Source organism: Galleria mellonella, unplaced genomic scaffold (genome assembly GCF_026898425.1).
Source record: "Galleria mellonella isolate WM207_F2 unplaced genomic scaffold, CSIRO_AGI_GalMel_v1 utg34, whole genome shotgun sequence".
In the NCBI taxonomy this organism is placed as follows: Eukaryota; Metazoa; Arthropoda; class Insecta; order Lepidoptera; family Pyralidae; genus Galleria; species Galleria mellonella.
In genome coordinates, this window is record NW_026442081.1 from 736,836 (window position 1) to 758,010 (window position 21,175).

Below are 21,175 nucleotides of genomic sequence, written 5' to 3' on the forward strand. Positions count from 1 at the left end.
GGTATTCAAAAATATTATATTGTTTGTGTGTATGTACGTGTTGTTTGTTTTATTTAGTATTCCAACACAAAAAATTTTTTGAATACTCGTATATTTAATACTAACTGTATGCCGTGGCTTCACCCGCGTGAATTAGTACATAAATAAATTAGGATATAAGATTTTTATTCCAATCTATTCAGTAATTTTTGCGTGAAAGAGTAACGGACCATCCATCCATCTATTCACCAGTCAATCGTTACTTGGCATTTATTATTATTATGGTAGGAAAAAAAAATTGTTTACTCCAAAAACTTTAATTCGAAGTCAAGAATAAACGAATTATAATGCAAAATAATATTTATCGCTTGTTAAACATAACAACGAAAGGTTTATTTTCACTCAGTAACCAATTAATCTTGCAAAGTGTATAACTCAATTTTACTAGTTAAAAATGAATCTATTAGCATGAAGAACCCTCGACTGGGTAATTCGAAAAGAAGCCGACAATAACTCTCGCTTAATTACTCGAGGTGGCCGCTTTGGTTAATATTAGAGAAATTAACGCTGAATTTATGTCAGAAAGTTTGGGCCAACTTGTCAAATAATAACAAGTAGCCGAGAATCGATCAGAAGGTATTTCATTCGAATACAAATCTATTTGGCAACATTAATAATATACGCATTAAAATAGTTTTCTTCCTTTTTTTTAATAAATTTTCGAAATTTTTATGCAATCCTTAATTGAAGAAACTCTTTCAGGTAATCTGACCAACTTCCGTTCAGTGTAAAATATTGAAAAAAATGTATAAATGTTTGTTTTATCGTAAGAACTATTTAAATACAATTATACTTTATTTATTTGCTTTTATTTATTCATTAGTACATATATGTTGTACATGGCGGACTTAATGCTAAAAGCATTCTCTACCAGTCAACCATAGGGAAGTGTCAGAATACTCGAATGCGGTACTAGTAATTATTGATATACATACATACTAAAATTACATATATAAATAAATAAATATATACTCGTATATAAATAAAAAATATACTTACACATATTCAAAATATACTATATTATACACGAATATGAGATTACTGCTTTACGGTTGAAACACGAATGGGACAGAGGTACCCAAGCAATCGACATTTGAACAAAGTCTCCCTCTGGTAAATTAAATTATAATAATAAAAAGGTATAAAATTAATAAACCGTGCCGTTATATGAGAGAACATATGTATTCCAATCACTTTTCTTGTCATTTCGTCATAGTCGTAGAATACTGACGGATCTTTATACGTAATGTTTGTCAGATCCGTCAGTATTCTACGACTATGACGATTTGTCAACAACATGTTATACCAACTTCAATTTCCTATTTTTTTAATTAACAATTGAAAGATATAAGTTCTTCGGTTTCATTATTTTGATTGTTACTTTATTTGTCCGTTTGCTGTTGTCTTGAAACATTTATCATAAAGGGGAAGTCAAAAAACAATTGTAAATGCAATCTGAAGGTCGTTGCTTGTTCGTGCTGTTCGTGGCAGTCAATGGAGGAGGCCTCTGTTCAACAGTAGACAATGAAAAGTTGGAATGATGAATGAATTTGTTAGGGAACTATGTTACCTCATTATATGTATATATTTATTTTCTCTAGAATTTATTAACTTACTGTAGAAACTTGATTCTTTCAATTTTTCATTCAAAATATTTATAATTTCTTTTATAAAGATTATATAATTTATAAATTCTAGGCTTTTATAAAATCGACTTTGACATAAAACAAATATTCAAGACGTAAGATATGTATGCGTATGTGTGTGTGTGTGTGTGTGTGTGTGTGTGGGTGACGGAGGGGGGCGGTCTATGTGTGGGTGTATGTGTGTTTATCGGAAATTTTATAAACTCATCATGTGATGTCTAGCTCCGTACTCCCACTGAAGAAGATTTACAGATGACGTCATTTCTAGAATTTACTAAATGAATATACGTAATCTTCTATGCATGGATTTAGGTAGTAGGAAACCCAATATCCATTTCTATATGGCGTATCAGGATAAAACATACATCAGATTTAAAAATTTTTATGAAAACAATCATGAAAACTACATTCAGTTATGGGCCACATAGAAAATACTCCACTAAAATTAATCTATCAAACTCAATCTAACAATATTAAACTAGGATCCCAGAAGTACTCAGAGGTGAAACGTCGAGTTGGCTCTCGGCTTTCGAAGTGATGGCCGACACGCCAATACACTCGGATTCTGTCGAGTCATCTTATGAAATCTTTTTCTTATGGGACGTTTTAAGAGCTCGATAGCGCACTGTCAGGGACGGTTTGCAGCCTATACCATCTTTTACTCGAGATCGTTTCTATTAGTTTTATTGTTAAGGGTTTTAGCAGTCTTCTTGGAAAACTCACGAGGGTCATACCTTTTTTTTTAATGGATGATAATGTAATGGTAACCCCACCTGCGCTATCAACACTGACGGGGCTTCAGTGAGGAATAATAGGTGGGGATAAAAAAGCAGATCAGTTAGCTCATCGTGATGAATACACCAGGAATTCAGCACGGTGGTTTCCACGGTTTCGACTTCCAGAAGGTCGACCTGACAAGAAAAACATATATTGCTAGCAATGGTACTGGTGGTCCACATTACTAACACCCCCCCCCCCCCTTCTGGGTCATACTGTTAGGCATTTAAACATGGTGTTTAGTGTGTTGTTATAGTGCCACTATTATAAAAATTTTCCACTGTGTCAACTGTATTAAAAAAGGCAGGAGCTAATTAATATTAGTTTGTGAAATATATATCTAAGCCAGGAAATTACGTGTTTGATAAATTAAGTGCTTATTAAAGTTTTTTTTTATACATCTTAGAATGGCAAACAGAATGACGGCCTACCTGATGGAAAGTGGTAACCGTCGCCTATAGACATGAGCAGTACCATGGACATAACAGAGTATACAGTTTCGCCCATGATACCCCCCATGCGTTGACCATTCCTGAGGACTCAGGTGTTAATCCTCTGTACCCTGTAAATTCACGCCATATCCCACCCTTCAAACCGAAACACAGCCATTAATTAATCTATATCTTGTTTTGTTTTAGTATAAGAATTTTATGCTTTGTATTTTGTTTAATATAATGACTGTATTCTGTTAAATGTATTGTTGTTTTGTTTAGCAAGCAAATCGTCTCGTTATCGGGATAACATGAGACGTGGGACGTTAATGAGGCGTGTTAGGACTTTAGGAGTTTCATCAGATAATGAGCGAGAAAGCGTATATCTCATTCGTTTGTTAGACGCAATGTGTAAAGTTTCTTGGTACGGTGTCTGAGGAGTTCGTAACGAAGAGACAGCTCATTATGCCAAATTTATGGTGAGATAAGTTACATATGAAAAGAATTAGACGTAATATAAAAATAAGTGAATTAATTTTCGAAATTATCTTAAGGATCTGCGTTACTGCGTACTTTAATGCTCTAATTAATACAATAAAGTATGAAGATGAAAAATCCGGAGACCGGGATAGCGAGCGACTGAGGGCTAATATTTTTTCCACGTTTTATTACGGTCCGGTCGTGGGTAGATTAATGAGAAAACTTCTGCAACTTTTTGCTACTGGTGGTATTCAAATAATTCTGTTGCCAACAGAGCGAAGCGTAAGATAGGGTTCAGCTAGGTCCAATATATGTTTACAGCGACTTCCGAAAGGTGAAGTTTCTAAACCTATATTTTTTTATTTCGATAAATCATTTTGTTCTGGTGGGTGTTTGTTGATGTTTTTATTTGGGGTTTACTCCAATATTATTACAAATTCACCCAGTTCCAAATTTACAAGAATAGTGAGATCGCTGGTCATTATTAGATTTTTACGATTGAAGTCAGCGTTTTCTTTTTTGGAGCAAAACACATTTTTTACGAAACAGTTGCAAATATAAATAAATGCCGCTGTGTCAAACAGGCCGACAAATTGATTAAGTCATATTATAAGATTCCCTTTATGCCATATCGTCACGGAATCCTAATCACCTTTACTTCAATCTTGCCAAAGTTACGAGACCAATGTGGGAGTGAAGTCTATTAAATTCTGAATTGACCGAAACATCGTGTGACGCGCACTCAAAAACAAATTTAATGAAATATTGTAGAAATGAGAGTCTCCTTTCCGAGTCGGTAGAAAGAGCTTAACCATCAGCGCCGTGCAAAATAAAATTGAATCACTTTCTCGACAAAAACAAGCACCTAGCGCGTGCGAAGATATAAAATGTTTCATTTGAAATTCCTCCGGCGCCGGTGAGTGAATCGCGGGAATTCACTGAACCTGTAATTTCACCGAGATTGTTCCGTTAACGGGAGAACAATGTAATGTAATTACATGGCCCTCGTTACTTGGGTTTCATTTTTTTTCTCCGTACCGTACTACCTATACCCTACCAGCAGTTTGATATCTTGTTCTAGCAATATTGTTAGAGACTTAACAACTATTGTCCTTTAAATTCGACATCCAATCATACCATTTAAACCGTTTAATCAGCGCGTATATCTGAAGCACTTGATAAAATATTTTATTAATTTACGAATAGATAAAAGATAAGATTTTATTCTGCAAAAACAACTACTTATATTGAGACAGAATGAATGCGGTTCGATAATCGATAGTGAATAAAAAAGGATTATTAGAATCGTAAGAAATAAAATACACTGATGGCCAACGCGATGTTTTGCAATATACATACATTTCATACAAATAATTTGGATATATGAAATTTACGTAAATTTGTGTGTTTACATTCTCATTATATTTCACGCATTCTTTCTTAAAAAACCGATAACGTACAATTTCCTTGATAACTGTACGAATACCTATGTTGCGAGTAACAGTAATCACTTACCATCAGGTGAGCCGCATGCTTGCTTGTCTCCTGTGTTATAAAAAAAATGAAAATTGTGGCTTGCAACGAACAGTATATCAATAGTTGTCAATTACAAAAATATTATATATTTAATATTTTTGAATTTAAAAATTTTCTCTTATCGTGGCTACTTTTTCTTTATAGTCTTCTCCATTCGGCTCTTTGTCAGATCATATTCTTGATCTCTCTATATGATACATTTCCCCTTCTTCTTGTCATCTTTTTTCTTCTAAATTGATCCTTACGAAGTCATCATGTCACATATGTTGATCCGGCTTAAATTTTTTTAATTAATATTCTTATTTTCATTCTTTAACCAAAAAAATAATCATATCTCTTGAAAATTGGCCAAGGTATCACGTAACATATGCACAAAAAATACAAGCGAATTGAGAACTTCTTGTATTGGAAGTCTTTAAAAAATCTATTAAGCACTTGGTTATAATCCAAAACTTAGCTTAAGGCCCAAGATGGCTTGCTCCGTTGCTGTCCGCCCTCCGCGGCCGCGAAGGCGCCGCGTCCCTACAAGCTCGACATTTGTTACATTAGCATAAATTAGAGCAAATTAAGCCGGGTGCACACTGTCGTGTAAAATTAAAATTACGACTGCTGCAGTGGCCGTGCGAAAGAGAAAAGAATTTCATTAAAAATATTTCACGTGCCCCGTTGCGGTACACTGCAAGCTCTATTAAACGCGGAGCTTTGAAATTGAAAATTTCTGCCTTGATGCGCGCTCTCCACTCGGTGCGCCTGAACAAACGCTTCCACTGGATTATGCTTTTAATACGCTCGCATTGTTTTGGTGGGTTTATGCTTTTTTGGGTTTGCTACTCTGTTTTGTGATTATTTGGGTTGTGGTTATGTTTTATTATTCTCATATATCGTAATTATTTCCTACAGAGACTTATACCAATAACGTTCGGTTAACTTAATGTTGACTAGGTTTGGCGTTTCTCAAAAGTCATATTTAGTGCTGTTGTAACAGAACTAGACTTATTTACTGCCAACCCTGTATACAGGGGTAAGGGATTGTTAGTAATGGAGACTGAGAATCCCATTGCTAGCAATCCCCTGGTTCCCCCTGGAAACTATCATGATTAATTCCTGATGAATTCATCATGATGGGCTAACTGGCCTATTTTCATTCTCATCTATCACCACTGGTTCTCCGCCAGCGTATCACGTTAGCGCAGGCGGGGTTGCCATACCATTTTCACCCATCAAAAAAAATCCTGTATACAAACGGGTGTCCATAACGTGTAATTATTGTGTTAGAAATGAGTCATTTTTTTATTTATATTTAAAAAGAGAACAATTTAACTAAATGCGCATGAATTATTACTCGTAACGCATATCTCTCATCATGCAACCTACTGTCTTAATAATACACTTTTAAATATGTGAAAAAAGCAGGTATGTGAATAAGGAAGTGACCAAGTTGGTGTACATTTGTGTGTCGCAGGCGGAGATATGGTCGGTGTTCATCGCGATCCTGCGCAAGAGTGTGCGCAACCTGCAGGCGTGCACCGACGTGGGCCTCATACACCACGTGCTGCAGAGGTTGCCGCGCGCGGAGACCGTCGTCGCCGGTATGCTGTTTTTTTATTATATTATACTAGCTTTTAATATAATTAATAACTGTCAGTTAATTTGGTCGAGGGAGCTCGACTAACTTCGGAACCATCCGAGACCTTTAGTCTTGAGTGACTATAATGCGAGCGCTAGTCTAACTGCGCGCCTCGTCCCGTTGATTACTAGGTGTAGGCGTTCGCGACACTAGCTTTTTATCACGCGATATCGTATCCTTAGATTTTGAAGTACATAGTTATAATTTTCTGTAACACTCATAAACTGTATTGTGTCTAACTACTAAATATTGTATTAAGACAAAATATACACTAAAATTTAAGTTCGACCTTCAGAAATAAAACTGTAAAAACTAAATGCAACTTTGTACTATAGTTTTTATGCAATACCAGAGAAAACTATATAGTTATACCTTTTTTATATTAGGTGACATCTTCGATAATTCTGAAGTGTTTTTATTTTACATTTTTTTTTCTTAAGTCAGTAGTAATTTACTCTCATGGTAGTCTCATATTAACTTTGTCAAAATTAAAATCGGTTTTTGAAACAAAATGTTTAATAGTAAATATTGTTTTGTCTATGTTTAAAAGGTTCTATATTTGATTTTTGTCGCGATAAAAATACACGTAATGTGGAAACATAATCCCGCAGCCATTTTCCTGTATTTTATCCGAGCCCTTTTAAGAGTCTCCTAACGTAATAACATCCGTCCGTTGCGGTGAATTCTGACTTGCGTCAAATCGCGTAATAAGATTTCCTCCTTTGAAAGCTGCGCATGTACGAAGCTAATTAATTGATTGGCTAGTAATCCGCTGTGTTGTGTTGTGACAGGTTTTGACCGATTGATTGATTTTTATCTGATCTTAGGAATCAAGTCGTGTTCAGTGTTATCATCATCAGTTTAATTTAATCATCTTTTTCTGTTTTATAACAAAAAACCGCCCACTAAACTTGCCACACATTGCTAGGAATGCATAAATGAACACGTCTTTTCCACGTATGTCATTCTCCGCTTACCTATTGTGTATTCTTATGCTAGCCTAGTACGCATATCTTTCACCCATTTTTCTGCTTTCCACGTAGCTTTTATACGTCATGACTTGCAACTGCAAAAATATTTCGCTTTTTTTTTGTTAAAAACTAACTGCATTTATAAAAAAGCTATATGTGCTTTTTTATACTAACATGGAAATTCAGTTAATAGTAATTAAATATTGATAAATAATTTATACTTCTTTTAATAAACTAAAAAAAAAATTATGAAATTCGATTTCATATTTTTTTCAATTAAGTAACAAGTAGTTTTTTGCCCTCTTTTGCCATTTGGGGAAACAGGGAAGACATGACGTAACCATTGTGTTCCATTGTTTCTGCCTATCGTAATGGGAGACAGGCGTGACAGATATGTATGTAGATAGTTTTTTTTACTTACCGCACTGAAATAGCAACAAACACAGATAGATATACACAAAAAAAGGAAAAAAAAAATACATAAAAAAGTAACAGATATTTTTTGATCGTGTGTGTGCCACGCTACACAAAATAGCCACAACTCAGTTTATTGCTTTGCCCTCAAACGGGAAAAACACAGACAGGGCGCGAAGAGAATTTTAAAACTTTCGTGTATTCATGTCGCCCTGGTTACCGTGAGAATACATTTTAACCCTTCTTTCAATTTTGTATCATCACTAAAAATTACCCCGTCCCGCGTTTGAATAGTGATGAGCAATATAATTTTGTAAATTATTTAGATTTTTTGGAAATCACAAATCACAGTGAAAAATTTTGTATTTAACAAACACTATTTGGAAACGCGGTGTATATCATTATTTGTAGAGAAACATTTTGTATTTTTACAATAAATATTAATTTTTCATATTGAATTTTTGCTTGTCTTGTCTTTAGCTGTAATAAAAAGAGATTTGGAGGTGCAGGGTATCGATCCCCGTACTTCTCGCATGCTAAGCGAGCGCTCTACCATCTGAGCTACATCCCCTGATGATATATTAAATGAATTACAGTAGTACAAGTCGTACATAAGCGTATTTATTGAGCAATATTGCCACTGGCGGAGACATTGTTCCACCTCGTCCACCTCGGTTACCTTTCACCGCAGTGTGCATACCTACAGTTAAAACAATTGCTTTCATAATTCTTACTCAATACATAGGTAGGTTTTCTGTGTGGTCCCGGTGTAGAATGGACCACTCGTTCCTTTCCCGTAAGTTTCGCAAGAGAATCTAATAGTCGAGGAATGGGTAGCAGCGTCTCTCTTAAAACATCACCGAAGACTAACTGCGGCTGCCAATCCGCTTACCAAGCATAGTAACTACTGACAAAGCCTCCCAATATGAAGGGACCTATGTTCAGCAGTGGCGTCCAGCTTAATACTCTTAGTCTTTTCACCCTCGCCAATCATCTCTCACTGGTGCCCCGCTAGTGTAAACCGATAGCACAGGCGGAATTACTATTCCAATATCATCCATAAAAAAAAAAAAAGATATTGTGGTATAAATGAAATAATTCGGGGGAAAGGGATTGTTAGTAATGCGGACTACCAGTCCCATTGCTAGCAATTTTTTTTTATACAACTTAGAATGGAAAACAAGCTGATAAATATTTTCTTCCGACATTCAATTTTCTCGTAGGACAAGCACCCTCGTTTCGTCAAAGCAGACCGTCGAGACTACTTGTGTCATATGTTTTGCCTTGAATTCATATTGCAGTAACAGCAGAAAGGTAATTTTGTCGACCGTCTTAGGATATATCGTAACATCCACAAGTTATTTCCTCTCGCTTTGCTCACTGCATCGGATATCTAAATTATTTTCGATTCCGCTGCGCTTCGTAAGTTCTTTTGCTTACGTTGATGAAATGGTTATTCTACTTTATTGCAAGGAAAAATTATTTGATTGCAAATGAAAATCTTTCGGAGTCTTTTTTTTATACAACTTAGAATGGCAAACAAGCTGACGGCCCACCTGATGGAAAGTGGTAACCGTCGTCGGACATGAGCAGTACCATGGACATAACAGAGTATACTGTTTCGCCCATGATACCCCCCATGCGTTGCCATTCCTGAGGACTTAGGTGTTATTCCTCTGTACCCTGTAAATTCAAACCGAAACACAGCTATGCAAACACAACTGCTTCACGGTTGAAACAAGAATAGGACAGAGGTACGCAAGCAAACGTCTTTTGTACAAAGTCTCCCTCTCCAATCATTATGGTTTCAAGGGGGAACCGCGTGGAGATCGACCTAAGAGGGTATATTGCTAGCAATAGGGCTTTTAGACCTCATTACAAAAATCAAACAATCCATTTCTCCTTACCAAAATTAATTTGTAAATGTTAACGAACTACCCTCTATTTAATAATTATTATTAATGAATTCAATTAATCCCAAAATCCCTGGACCATTGGGCTTAAATCTGAGCATCTAAATCAACACAGTTTAGTCGTGAATTTATAATTATATGAAGTTATTCTAATAATTTTAATACTGGTTGGATTAGTCGTGAACAATGGTCTATTGTATCGAGTCTTTAGCATACGGTAAACATGAGTTTATAGTAGGTATGTACATACGCTGTTACATGTCATTGTGACGTGGCCTTACTACAGGCTGTCTCAGAAAATAACTGCTGGCATCTTTATTTAATAAAATTAAACCAATATTTTATACAATTTGTTGTTGTATAGCAAATTTTCAAATATGAATATCAAGAAATTTATTTTTTTAAAATAACTGTATAAAATTAATTTAAATATCCTCTCTCGCGGCTCTTACATTTTTCAAAGTGATCTCGAACGTTTTCGAATCCATGCCTCCGATTTTACTTTGAACATGTTGTAGAATCTTATTTTTTTTTTTCTTTTAATTTAGACATGATTGATAGACTATTATCGCGCACTGTATTCTACGAATAATTTCACAGGAAAAAGTGTGAATGTGAGAGGTTTGGGCATCTCTGCAGCTAACTGAAGTCGATGGCCCAATAAATGTGATGATAGCGCTAAACTGGTTTCTTTAAATCTCTTCACCCAGTCCTGAATCAGTTTATTACTTGGTGTCTTTTCAATATCATATTTTTTTTATACCACTGAGGTGGCAAACAAGCATACGGCACACCTGATGGTAAGCGGTTACCGTAGCCTATGAACGCCTGCAATACCAGAGGTATTATGCCCGACCCTGAAGAAACCTCTTTACCCCCCTTTTGAAGAACCCCATGCTGTAGTCTCTTGGGAAAACCTCGGCAGGGAGCTCATTCCATAACCTGAGTGTCCATCATTCACATAAAAATAATCAGCTTCTAAAATCAGTTTAAACGCTGCGCTGATCTCCAATCAAAAAAGATGGCAAGAAAATTTCCACAAAATGACGCTACTGCCGGCCTTTTGTTCCTATACTACATTCTAATCATCATCATCATCATCATATCAGCCTTTAACTGTCCACTGCTGAACATAAGCCTACCCCTTGGGGGAGTTTGCCAGTAGTAATAATGCTCGGCAGCCGGATTGGCAATTGCAATCAGGCTTTGGAAAAGTTTTAACAGAGACGCTGCTGCCTATAGTCGCCTCTTATGACACCCACGGGAAAGGAAGGGGTAGCCCATTCTATGCCGGGACCACGCGGCCAACACTACATTCAAATAGTGAGTTTATTTTGAGACACCCTGTATATAGCACAATCAACAAATTAATAACTTCATTTAACATCTATTGTCTGTGATCGCCTCGCATTCATATTGAAGCAGACAGTCGCACGCAGCTGAGAGCATGAATCATAGTAATTTATATCGACACGCTTATGTACTCCTGATATATTAATATTCGATCAGCAATCTATATTTTTTAATGGGTGAAAATGGAATGGTAACCCCAACTGCGCTAACGGTATACACTGACGGGGCACCAGTAAAGGATGGCAGGTGAAAATGAAAAGGCAGGTCAGTTACGTCACCCTGATGAATACACCCGGGATTCAGCACGATGGTTTCCAGGCGGGGCCACGGGTAGGTCGACCTGACAGGGTATATTGCTAGCAATGGGATTTGTAGGCCGCATTAGTAACAATCCCTTCCCCTCTTCAGCTTACATTAATACAATTGCACACTTTTTAGAAAAAACTAGCTGATCCCGTAAACGTTGTTTTGCCACTTATTGCGAAATATAAAAATCGCGATTAAAATACAGGGGTTGATCGTAGAACGATGAAAATTTAAAATTTGTATGTATTTTTCAATGCTAAATTATATTAAAATAAAAATAAAAAAATAAAAAAAAATTTTTAGAGGTGGGTCACCCTTATCATTGAAGGGTATTAAAAATAAATGTTGGCCGATTCTCAGACCTACCCAATATGCACACAAAATTTTATAAAAATCGGTAAAGCCGTTTCGGAGGAGTTTGGTAACAAACACCGTGACAAGAGAATTTTATATATTAGATGGTATGCGTAACTTACATAAAATCCGATCAAATATTATGAACATATTTTATAGAACACTACCAATATTGAAGAAATTGTGAGGCCTAGCTGATACGTTTCTAAATTGTAAACAATATGTTTGGGCACTAGTAGATCAAGTATCAAGATTTACCTATAAATAGTATCAAGACTGAATATAAATGATAGTCACAGATACAATACTGAATAGGCACTTGTCATTTATATATATATATATTTTTTTTATGGGTGAAAATGGTATTGTAACGGTAACTCCGCCTGCGCTAATGGAATACGCTGGCGGAGCACCAGTGAAGGGTGATAGATGAAAATGAAAACAGGCCAGTTAGCCCATCATGATAAATTCATCAGGAATTAACCATGATAGTTTTCAGAGGGAACCGCGAGGAGGTCGACCTGGTTGGGTATATTGCTAGCAATGGGATTCTCAGTCTCCATTACTAACAATCCCTTTCCCCCCATACAAATATTATTAGAATCTGTCATAGCGTGCAGTTCAACGACAAGTACTGATTACATTCGCAGAACTTGTATACGACTAAAAGAATAATACAGCTTTAATACTGGCGAAGACATCGAGTAACATACAGAAAAAAAAAATCAAGATCGAATAGAAAATCTGCACCTTTTGAAAGTTTGTTAAAAACTTCAGAAATTAAGTTTATGGCCTCACTTCCGTGGGATTGAGATTTTACTGTGTGATTAGCTTCCTACCCGTTTTATATATAAGAAACCTGTAATATCTGCCTGTATGTACGTCATAGACTAGATTGCCGTTGACAATATCTGTTTATATTAAAATTTATTAAAGTTAGACGTGTAGTCACGGCATAGAATGGGCCACCCCTTCCTTTCCCGTGGATGGCGAAAAAGGCGACTTAATCGTAGAGAAAGGGGTAGCAGCGTCCCTCTTAAAACATCTCCAATGCCTAACTGCGGTTGCCAATCCACCTGCAAAGCATGACAACCCCCCCAAGAGAGGAGACTTACGTTAAGCATTCTTTGATATGTACCATATATTTGCATTTCTTTTTATTCCTTTACAAATAATATTCTAAATAAAATAGCAATATCAACTGGAACCATTCTATTTGCTTCGTCTCAGTTTATAACACAACAACCAAGCGCGCCTGCCCCAGCACAATCCCGGACTGTGCTGGGATTACGCCTGGATTAACCACCGACGCTATGACCAGGATTAAACCGGGGAACAATACGGGGGTCATTAGGTGACAGATGGACTTCCTCGTAAGAGGGCGATTTTGGTTTTCAACTTTATAATCTTCTATTGTTATATTATTCGAGTTAATTAATAACGTTTTGCGAAATGGCACCTCTCATTGTTTATATGGTCCTGGTAATTTAGTTGCGAAGTATTTGTTGAGTAAGTTAAACCGGAAGGGGTTATTTGTATATCCAGATTATATATAACAAGTTTGCGCCTTACTCTATATACATATATTGATTTTATATATTTAATGTTATATAATTGTCCTTTGTAAAACTAGTTGTTATGTTATATCTATTTATTGGAAAGACTATATTTTGCTACAGATATGAGTGTATTATTCAATTTATTACTAGTACAGGGGTTGGTTGTCAAATTCTCTGTTATAAGACTAGCCAATCTTAAGCAAATCAATGTTTATACAACCACATTAAATTTAAAACGTACCTTAAGTTTATAAAAAAATATAGATATTGTATATCATCATCATCATCATCATCATCATCATATCAGCCTTTAACTGTCCACTGCTGAACATAAGTCTCCCCCTTGGGGTGTCTTGTCAGTAGTTGCCACGCTCGGCAGGCGGATTGGCAACCGTAGGCTTTAGAGATGTTTTAAGAAAGACGCTCCTGTCTATCCCTCGCCCTTCCTTAGTCGTCCTTTATGACACCCACGGAAAAGGAAGGGATAGCCTATTCTATACTGGGACCACACGGCCATTATATTTATACGAGTATATAACTAGGTATGTATATAAAAATATATTTTATAATCTATTCAGAATTGGAGGTGTAGTTATAAAAATATAAGGCAAAGAAAACCTCCTATTTTTTAAATTCGCCTAAAAATAACACTCCAATTTATTTAATTCATGAAATATTTTGTATTCTGTTTGTGTACATAATTCAATTATGCATAATTAGATCGTTTCCGTCAATTTTCATTTACATAAAAGGACGTTCTTATTTTGGAAGCCCTTCGAATACTGTTGAAAGTCTGGCGCGATGGATTTTGGAGTCTCCGCGGCGAGGCCGTCTAGTCCTCACAGCCGGTGATTTGAGAGAGGACTAGCGACTTATAAATTATTAATTGTGATACAAATTGAACTGAATTGTTGAGGTTATTAATTTCTTTTTTCTACGCTCCTGGTAGCTCTTTTTGTCCTTAGAATTTAAGATATTTGTATATAACAAAATTCTACGAATTTTATATTGTATATGTAAAAGTACTATACAAATGGTTTAGCAACTATATAAATATACTTGCTCCAATATTTTATTTAAAATATCATATAAATGTCGCTTCGGAGTAGTAAATTCCCAATGGCACTTATTGACGATATTGTAAAATTAATTTTATCTGACGCATGTATCTCCCTATGTAGTGGGTAGGGAGCGAACCAAATTCGATAGGACCCTGTACGCCTCTAGCTCCCTGGTGTGGTTTCGACAATTTCTCCGAAATTAATATTTAATACCTGAACCTCTCTAGCTAGCTCTTGGATAGTGAAGGACATTTTAGTTTTCATGGTATTTCAATTTTATTGAATAAAACCCTTGTATTAATTAAATGTAGTAAATTAATGTCAAATCAGTATCGAGTATTTAATAATCGCTCTTGGCGGCCTTTTCATGAAAAGTGTTATATTGTTAGGAAGTACTTGGTAGTATTTTGTATTTAGATAATAATGGAAGGGTAGTCCTGGCGTGAATTTACTGGGTACAGAGGAATAACACCTGAGTCCTCAGGAATGGCAACGCATGGGGGGTATCATGGGCGAAACAGTATACTCTATTATGTCCATGGTACTGCTCATGTCTATAGGCGACGGTTACTACTTTCCATCAGGTGGGCCGTCAGCTTGTTTGCCATTCTAAGTAGTATAAAAAAAAAAGTCCTGTTTGCGCTATCGGTATATACTGGCGGAGCACCAGTGAAGGGTGATAGATGAGAATGAAAACAGGCCAGTTAGCCCATCGTGACGAATTCATCAGGAATTAACCATGATAGTTTCCAGGGAGAATTGCGAGGAGGTCGACCTGGTTGGGTATATTGCTAGCGATGGGATTCTCAGTCTCCATTACTAACAATCCCTTTCCCCCATACCTATATATTGGCTTAATATCGGTTTTCAACTATATAATATTGCAAAGAAGCACGTGATTGAAACGAGTGAGGATATCCGACTGGTATAGGCGATATTGTAACGGGTGACCTTTTATGGCCTTTTTTCCGCAGTCAATATCCAGAGGAACTCAATGTATGTAGGTATATACATATGTTATGTATATAACGAAGCGGTACTAACTTAAACCCATGTCTAATTAGTACACGATCATTAGTAGTTCCAGTACATTTCCATTAGTGTGGCTGAGTTCAGTTCAGATTAGCACAGTTGAATTATTAATTGAACGAGAATGGCTAATTTAGTGGTAAACGGTCGGGTTTACGGCGTCCTGCTGTATTACATATAGATGTATGTGTTATGGCCGCCGTTCACTTATTAATTATGTGCAGAATTACGTTTAGCAGAGTTAAAATGTTGTTCCTTTTAGGATAAATTCACTAAAGGCCATTTATGTGTTCATATTGTACGCACATACAAGGTTATTTTATATACGTATTTTAATTAATAATATGGGAACAGTGTTTATCAATATAATTCGTTTTACCACTAAACAATTAAACTTGCTTTCAATACATGTTTAGATAAATAAATAAATATAAAGTCGTTTTTTTAATGGGTGATAATGGAATGGTAACCCCACCCGCGCTATCGGTATACACCGGCGGGGCACCAGTGAAGGATGATAGGTGAGGATGAAGCAGTTCAGTTAGCCCATCATGACGAATTCAACAAGAATTGTTCACGATGGTTTCCAGGTTTATTTCACTAACTAAACAATATTTAATCACTTATACAGACTTTAATTTTTTTGTAGTGAGTCCTAATTATAATATTTTAGCGCAATTTAAAAAGTAATGTCTAATGAAATATTGCAGTGTCACGAAATAAGCAAAATAATTTCGAAACGAGATTATTTAATAAACAGTAAATGTCTTTATTGTTATGCAGTGAGTATTTCAAGTCATTAGCATCTTTTTGCGAACGCTGAACATTTTTATTTCACTCTGTATATTTCGTCAATTGAAAATAAACATTTTTTGACGGAGACATTTTTAATTTTCTTATTTTCTCTGTAAATTCATTCTTATTTAACAATCTTTTTTTTATTTTTAGAGGGAATTTATAATATATTTTAATTAGTTGATAACAAGGTGCAAAATGTTATATTTAGAATCCAAAAGTAATTACTTTATTTTGTTCTCAGATCTTTCTTTCTCCGATTTTCTTTGATATGTACCTTTCTGTTTCATATTCGTGTATATAACTTAATTAAACTCATTAATTACACAAAGATTTAATGACTGAATACAGTTAAGATACTCGAGTAAATGTTTGAAGTGGTGTCTACAGTTTTATTAAGTCTATTTCGGACTTATGTGGTCCTAGTAGTCATTTCACCACCAATAATAGTGAAATAAAAAAACAATAATAAAAAAGAAAAAAAAATCATTTTGCTGGAGTCGCCTCAGCTGTTGCTATATATGCACATTTCCAGCGAGATGTACCTATATAGCGCTGATTTTCTAACCTCTTATTGTACATACTTAGTATAATAGTGTAATATAGTAGGCATTCTTTCAAACGATGAATTTAGTTCATATTAATAATAACTCATAACCAGGTTACATAGCTCGAAGAACCGACAACCGATGGGAAAGAAAGGTTCTTGAGTGGCGACCTCATATGTGCCAATGCAGTGTAGGAAGATGGAGCTAGATGGAGCGACGATACATTTCCTCAAATACATTGTAGGGAGTCATTGTTGCAGGTGGCTTAGGACCATTCCTTATGGCAGTCTATGGGGGAGGCCTTACGTTCAGCAGTGAACGGATAATGGCTGAGATGATGATGTTATTATAAGGCATATGTACTCTTTCACAAAAAAGGTTCTGTGATAAATACCTGACTAGTTTCGTTCTGACCAGTTTAGAGCATTTCCAATGCTTAATTTTTACATATTTTTACATATTGTATTCATAGAAATATCAAACGTATCATAAATATATTTTAGCTGTTATTTTGACGATCTGAGACCTGAACAAATCCATCTAAACTATAAAAAAAATTGTCTCTTTCTTTCGCATTAAATTCCCAATTTGAAAGAGTTTTGAAAGAGCTTTAGGTTTTTATAAATAAGAAAATGCCCTAAACCTTATTAAGTTTTAGACATTCGAGAACTAATCATGATAGCTTCCAAGGGGAATCGTGTGGAAGTCGACCTGTTAAGGTATATCGCTAGCAATGGGTTAAACTCCATTACTAACAACAATCCCTTTTCCCCTGATATGCCGTGTTAGTATGCCCCCCCCCCCCCCATACTCAACATGTTTCGTCGTTTATCATTCCATGTTTTTTGAGGAAAAAAGTTCAGTTTCACAAGTAGGTCACGAGTAGGACATCAGTAGGATGCAAATAATTTCGATTTTTTTTTACAACTTAAAATGGCAAACAAGCTGATGGAAAATGGTAACCGTCGCCTATAGACATGAGCCTAGACATGTACCTTGGACATAAAACAGTATACTGTTTCGCCCATGATACCTCCCATGTGTTGCCATTCCTAAGGACTCAGGTGTTATTCCTCTATACCCTGTAAATTCCTACCATATCCTACCCTTCAAACCGAAACACAGCCATGCAAATACAAATGCTTCACAATAGAAAGACGAATGGAACAGAGGTGTCCAAGCAAACAATTTTTGTACAAAGTCTTTCTCTGAGAGACTCGTTATGGGCACCATACTAACGGCTGTCGTTGCTTTCAGACCTGCTCATAGAGATGCTAGGCGTGCTGGCCAGCTACAGTGTCACAGTGAAGGAGCTTAAGCAATTGTTCAACGCTATGAAAGCAGTCAATGGCAAATGGGTGAGCGAATTTCTTTTTAATTTATAAGTGTCTTTATTTAAAATACTGGCAAGTTACTTAGCCAACCCTTTATAAAGCTTAAAAAACTATTCATAAATAGGCAAACGAACAGACGGTATTTTGTTATTAGTATTAATGTTGTTGGTATTTTGATATAGTTTAATAGAATATATATACATATTTTATTTTTTCTTTAATACTGTTTTTGACCTTTTTATGCTGTTTTTGCTGTACATTCAAAATGTATTTCTAGTTTTATTTAATAGGAACGTGTCAGCTGGCACAAATTGTATAAAATGAAGTCACTGTTCACATTTGTCTTTATTTTCTTTTAATTTTTCTAAACTACGCTTGTGATGCGGGTTTCAGTCTATTCTAAATAAGGATTATTACCAAAAATGAGCTACATTATCTACTGTAGAGAAACTGTTTTTGATCTGCTGTCTCTGCCTACCCTTAAAAAGAAAGATGCGTGAAATTGTAATAACAAAGTTAACGTTGTCTATTTAATTGGTTTAGATAAACCTGGAATTTTTTAAATTAAACTACAACAAGGAACATTCTTTGCTTATTTAGCTGTGTAAAATATAAAGCAAAATTTAATCCATTTAAAGTCTCGAGGTGCTTAATTTATATCATTATTTCATTTACTACAATGACATAAAATACAAAGAGATGAAGCGTTATGCTTTTATCATCATTATACATTCCATTAGTCGAATTAAATTTGGAATTATCTGGAAAATGCCACTATTTATTTTTGCAAACAGTGCACTTAATACAAAACTCAATCCTTGTTATAAATGCAGGCAACAAATACAACAAACAAAGTAAGCAACCGCGACGTTTGTCCGGCTAATTACCGTTTGGCCGCAATTGCACTACTACGATACAAATTTGAAAAGCATTCGCAGCGTAGCTAATTGTACATATAGCGGCCCTCTTTGTATTTGGTCGCATTGAGGGCTATGCGCGAAACGTCCTCTTCGTTCCTGCTGTCCTGGTAATTTGAAACTGTTACTGCGGGGGCGGAACTCGGTTTAAAGCTTGCTTGTGCTTACCCATCAGTGTAATTGTGTCATTTAAATATATAAAATTATAAAAAATCTCATGATTAGTTAGTTATAGTAAAAATATATTTAATTAAATATATTTAATATTCAAAACCTACAAAACAAATTAATCGTGTAATAAAATTTTTATTCAATCACTGAAATATCAGATTTTGATAGTTAACAGTTTTTTTCATAGCAAATTTGAATTCGTTCCAAAATATAGTTAGTGCACGTGTAACTTGTTCCAGAAACAATTTAAATAATTATTAATTCATTCCGAAATTTGCTTTTTATTATTTAAGAAAGATTTTTATCAGGTTGCCACTAAAATATTTGAAATTGATAGCAAGAAACGTATTTGAAAACTTTCGAAACAAAACATAAATATAATGAAGTAAATGAATTTTTTTTCTAATACGAGTAGATTTATATGATGATATAGATTAACGTTTTAGTAACGTTTAGAAAATTGTTCAATTATATTTGAAAATGGTAAGAAAACTGACGTTGTCACACATCGATATGAATTGGACTATAGCTATCTTAAACTGCGGAATATCGTTAAGGTAAAACATAGGATCTATGAAATGATGGTATAAGGCAAGAGGGAGCACAAAAGATTCTGATGGATCGACATGCAACGACTTAATCGACCCCATATACGAATATAAGATCGGTATGAATTAAGAAATATTGATGATTTTCGTATATTTCTCGATTTGTTTATGAACTCTTTTAACCGATAAATCTCCGTTGCAGCCACGCCACTCCGCCAAGCTGCTGAACGTACTCCGCCAGATGCCGCACAGGAACGGGCCGGACGTGTTCTTCAGCTTCCCGGGCAGGAAGGGATCGGTGAGATAACTAATCATTTATATTTTTTTTTTAAATAAATATTTTTTGTTACGGTTTGGAACGGCAAAGATGCAGACAGTACACCTTTTGGAAGGTGTTAACCGTATCGTACTATCAACTGTACTATTAAAATTACACAGTACACTGTGTTGCCCTTGACATCTCCCATGCGTTGTCATTCTGGAAGACTAAGATATTATGTCTTTGATTATGTAGATAGAGTGTCTCCATACAAATGCTTCGAGGAAAGCGAGTCAACTTTTTCATACAATTTTGCGTGATAAATAGTTGTGTTTCCTTTATAACTTTTATATTAATTTTGTTTTATAATTTTTGCAATCTTTTTAATGCGTAAAAACTTATTTTATTCATCAAATAATTAAATGTAGATACGTCAAGATATATTGTGTGCGTTAGTAAATAGAACACTGATAATTAAAACGAGTCAGCTAACTTAACAATTAGATGACAAAAAATTTACTTGTTTTTGAGACTAGATGCTCTGTTTATATAATCTAAGTATTATGTATTCATAATCTGTAACTTCACTGCATTATCCATGCAAGTATACGTAATTTATAGCAGAAGCAAAATTAAAATTAGGTAGACGTAGATCATGCAGACAAATTGTCGAATTTTGTAAAATTACAGTCTCCCTTTGGTAAAAATTATTCAATCAAGCCTTTTTATCTTACCTTACTTATCTTATAAACAAATAAAACTAATATTGTTATAACAATGTTATTAAAGAAATTTAGTACACAGGTAGACGTTAAATGAATATATACATAGGATTCATTTAATTTTAATTTTTGCGAGTAAAACAGCGAGATACAGCTAGTTCACTTATAAGAAAAATTTGCTTAAATATTCAGACTGCTCTATTCATCACATTTTATGGAAGACTTTGACAGCGATAATATGGGAAGTTTTTAATCTAATTTCACCTTTCATAAGTTAATAAATATTATGACGTGCTTGCTGATCATTAAAAATCTGAAGTACCCACTTGTAAGCTAAGATATTTTTTAATGATCGTTGACAAAGTAACGTAACTTTGATATCCAA

The 21,175-nt window shown here is 35.1% G+C and overlaps 1 protein-coding gene across 1 annotated transcript in view; it reads left to right on the forward strand.

Annotated features, from left to right (window-relative positions):
* Nucleotides 1–21,175, forward strand: part of LOC113512204 (neurobeachin) — a 520,131-nt gene that overhangs the window by 190,493 nt on the left and 308,463 nt on the right. The window contains exons 4-6 of the mRNA XM_052896806.1: nucleotides 6,372–6,498; nucleotides 18,097–18,197; nucleotides 20,012–20,107. Of these exons, the coding sequence (XP_052752766.1) occupies nucleotides 6,372–6,498; nucleotides 18,097–18,197; nucleotides 20,012–20,107 (324 nt within the window). The remainder of the gene's footprint in view (nucleotides 1–6,371; nucleotides 6,499–18,096; nucleotides 18,198–20,011; nucleotides 20,108–21,175) is intronic.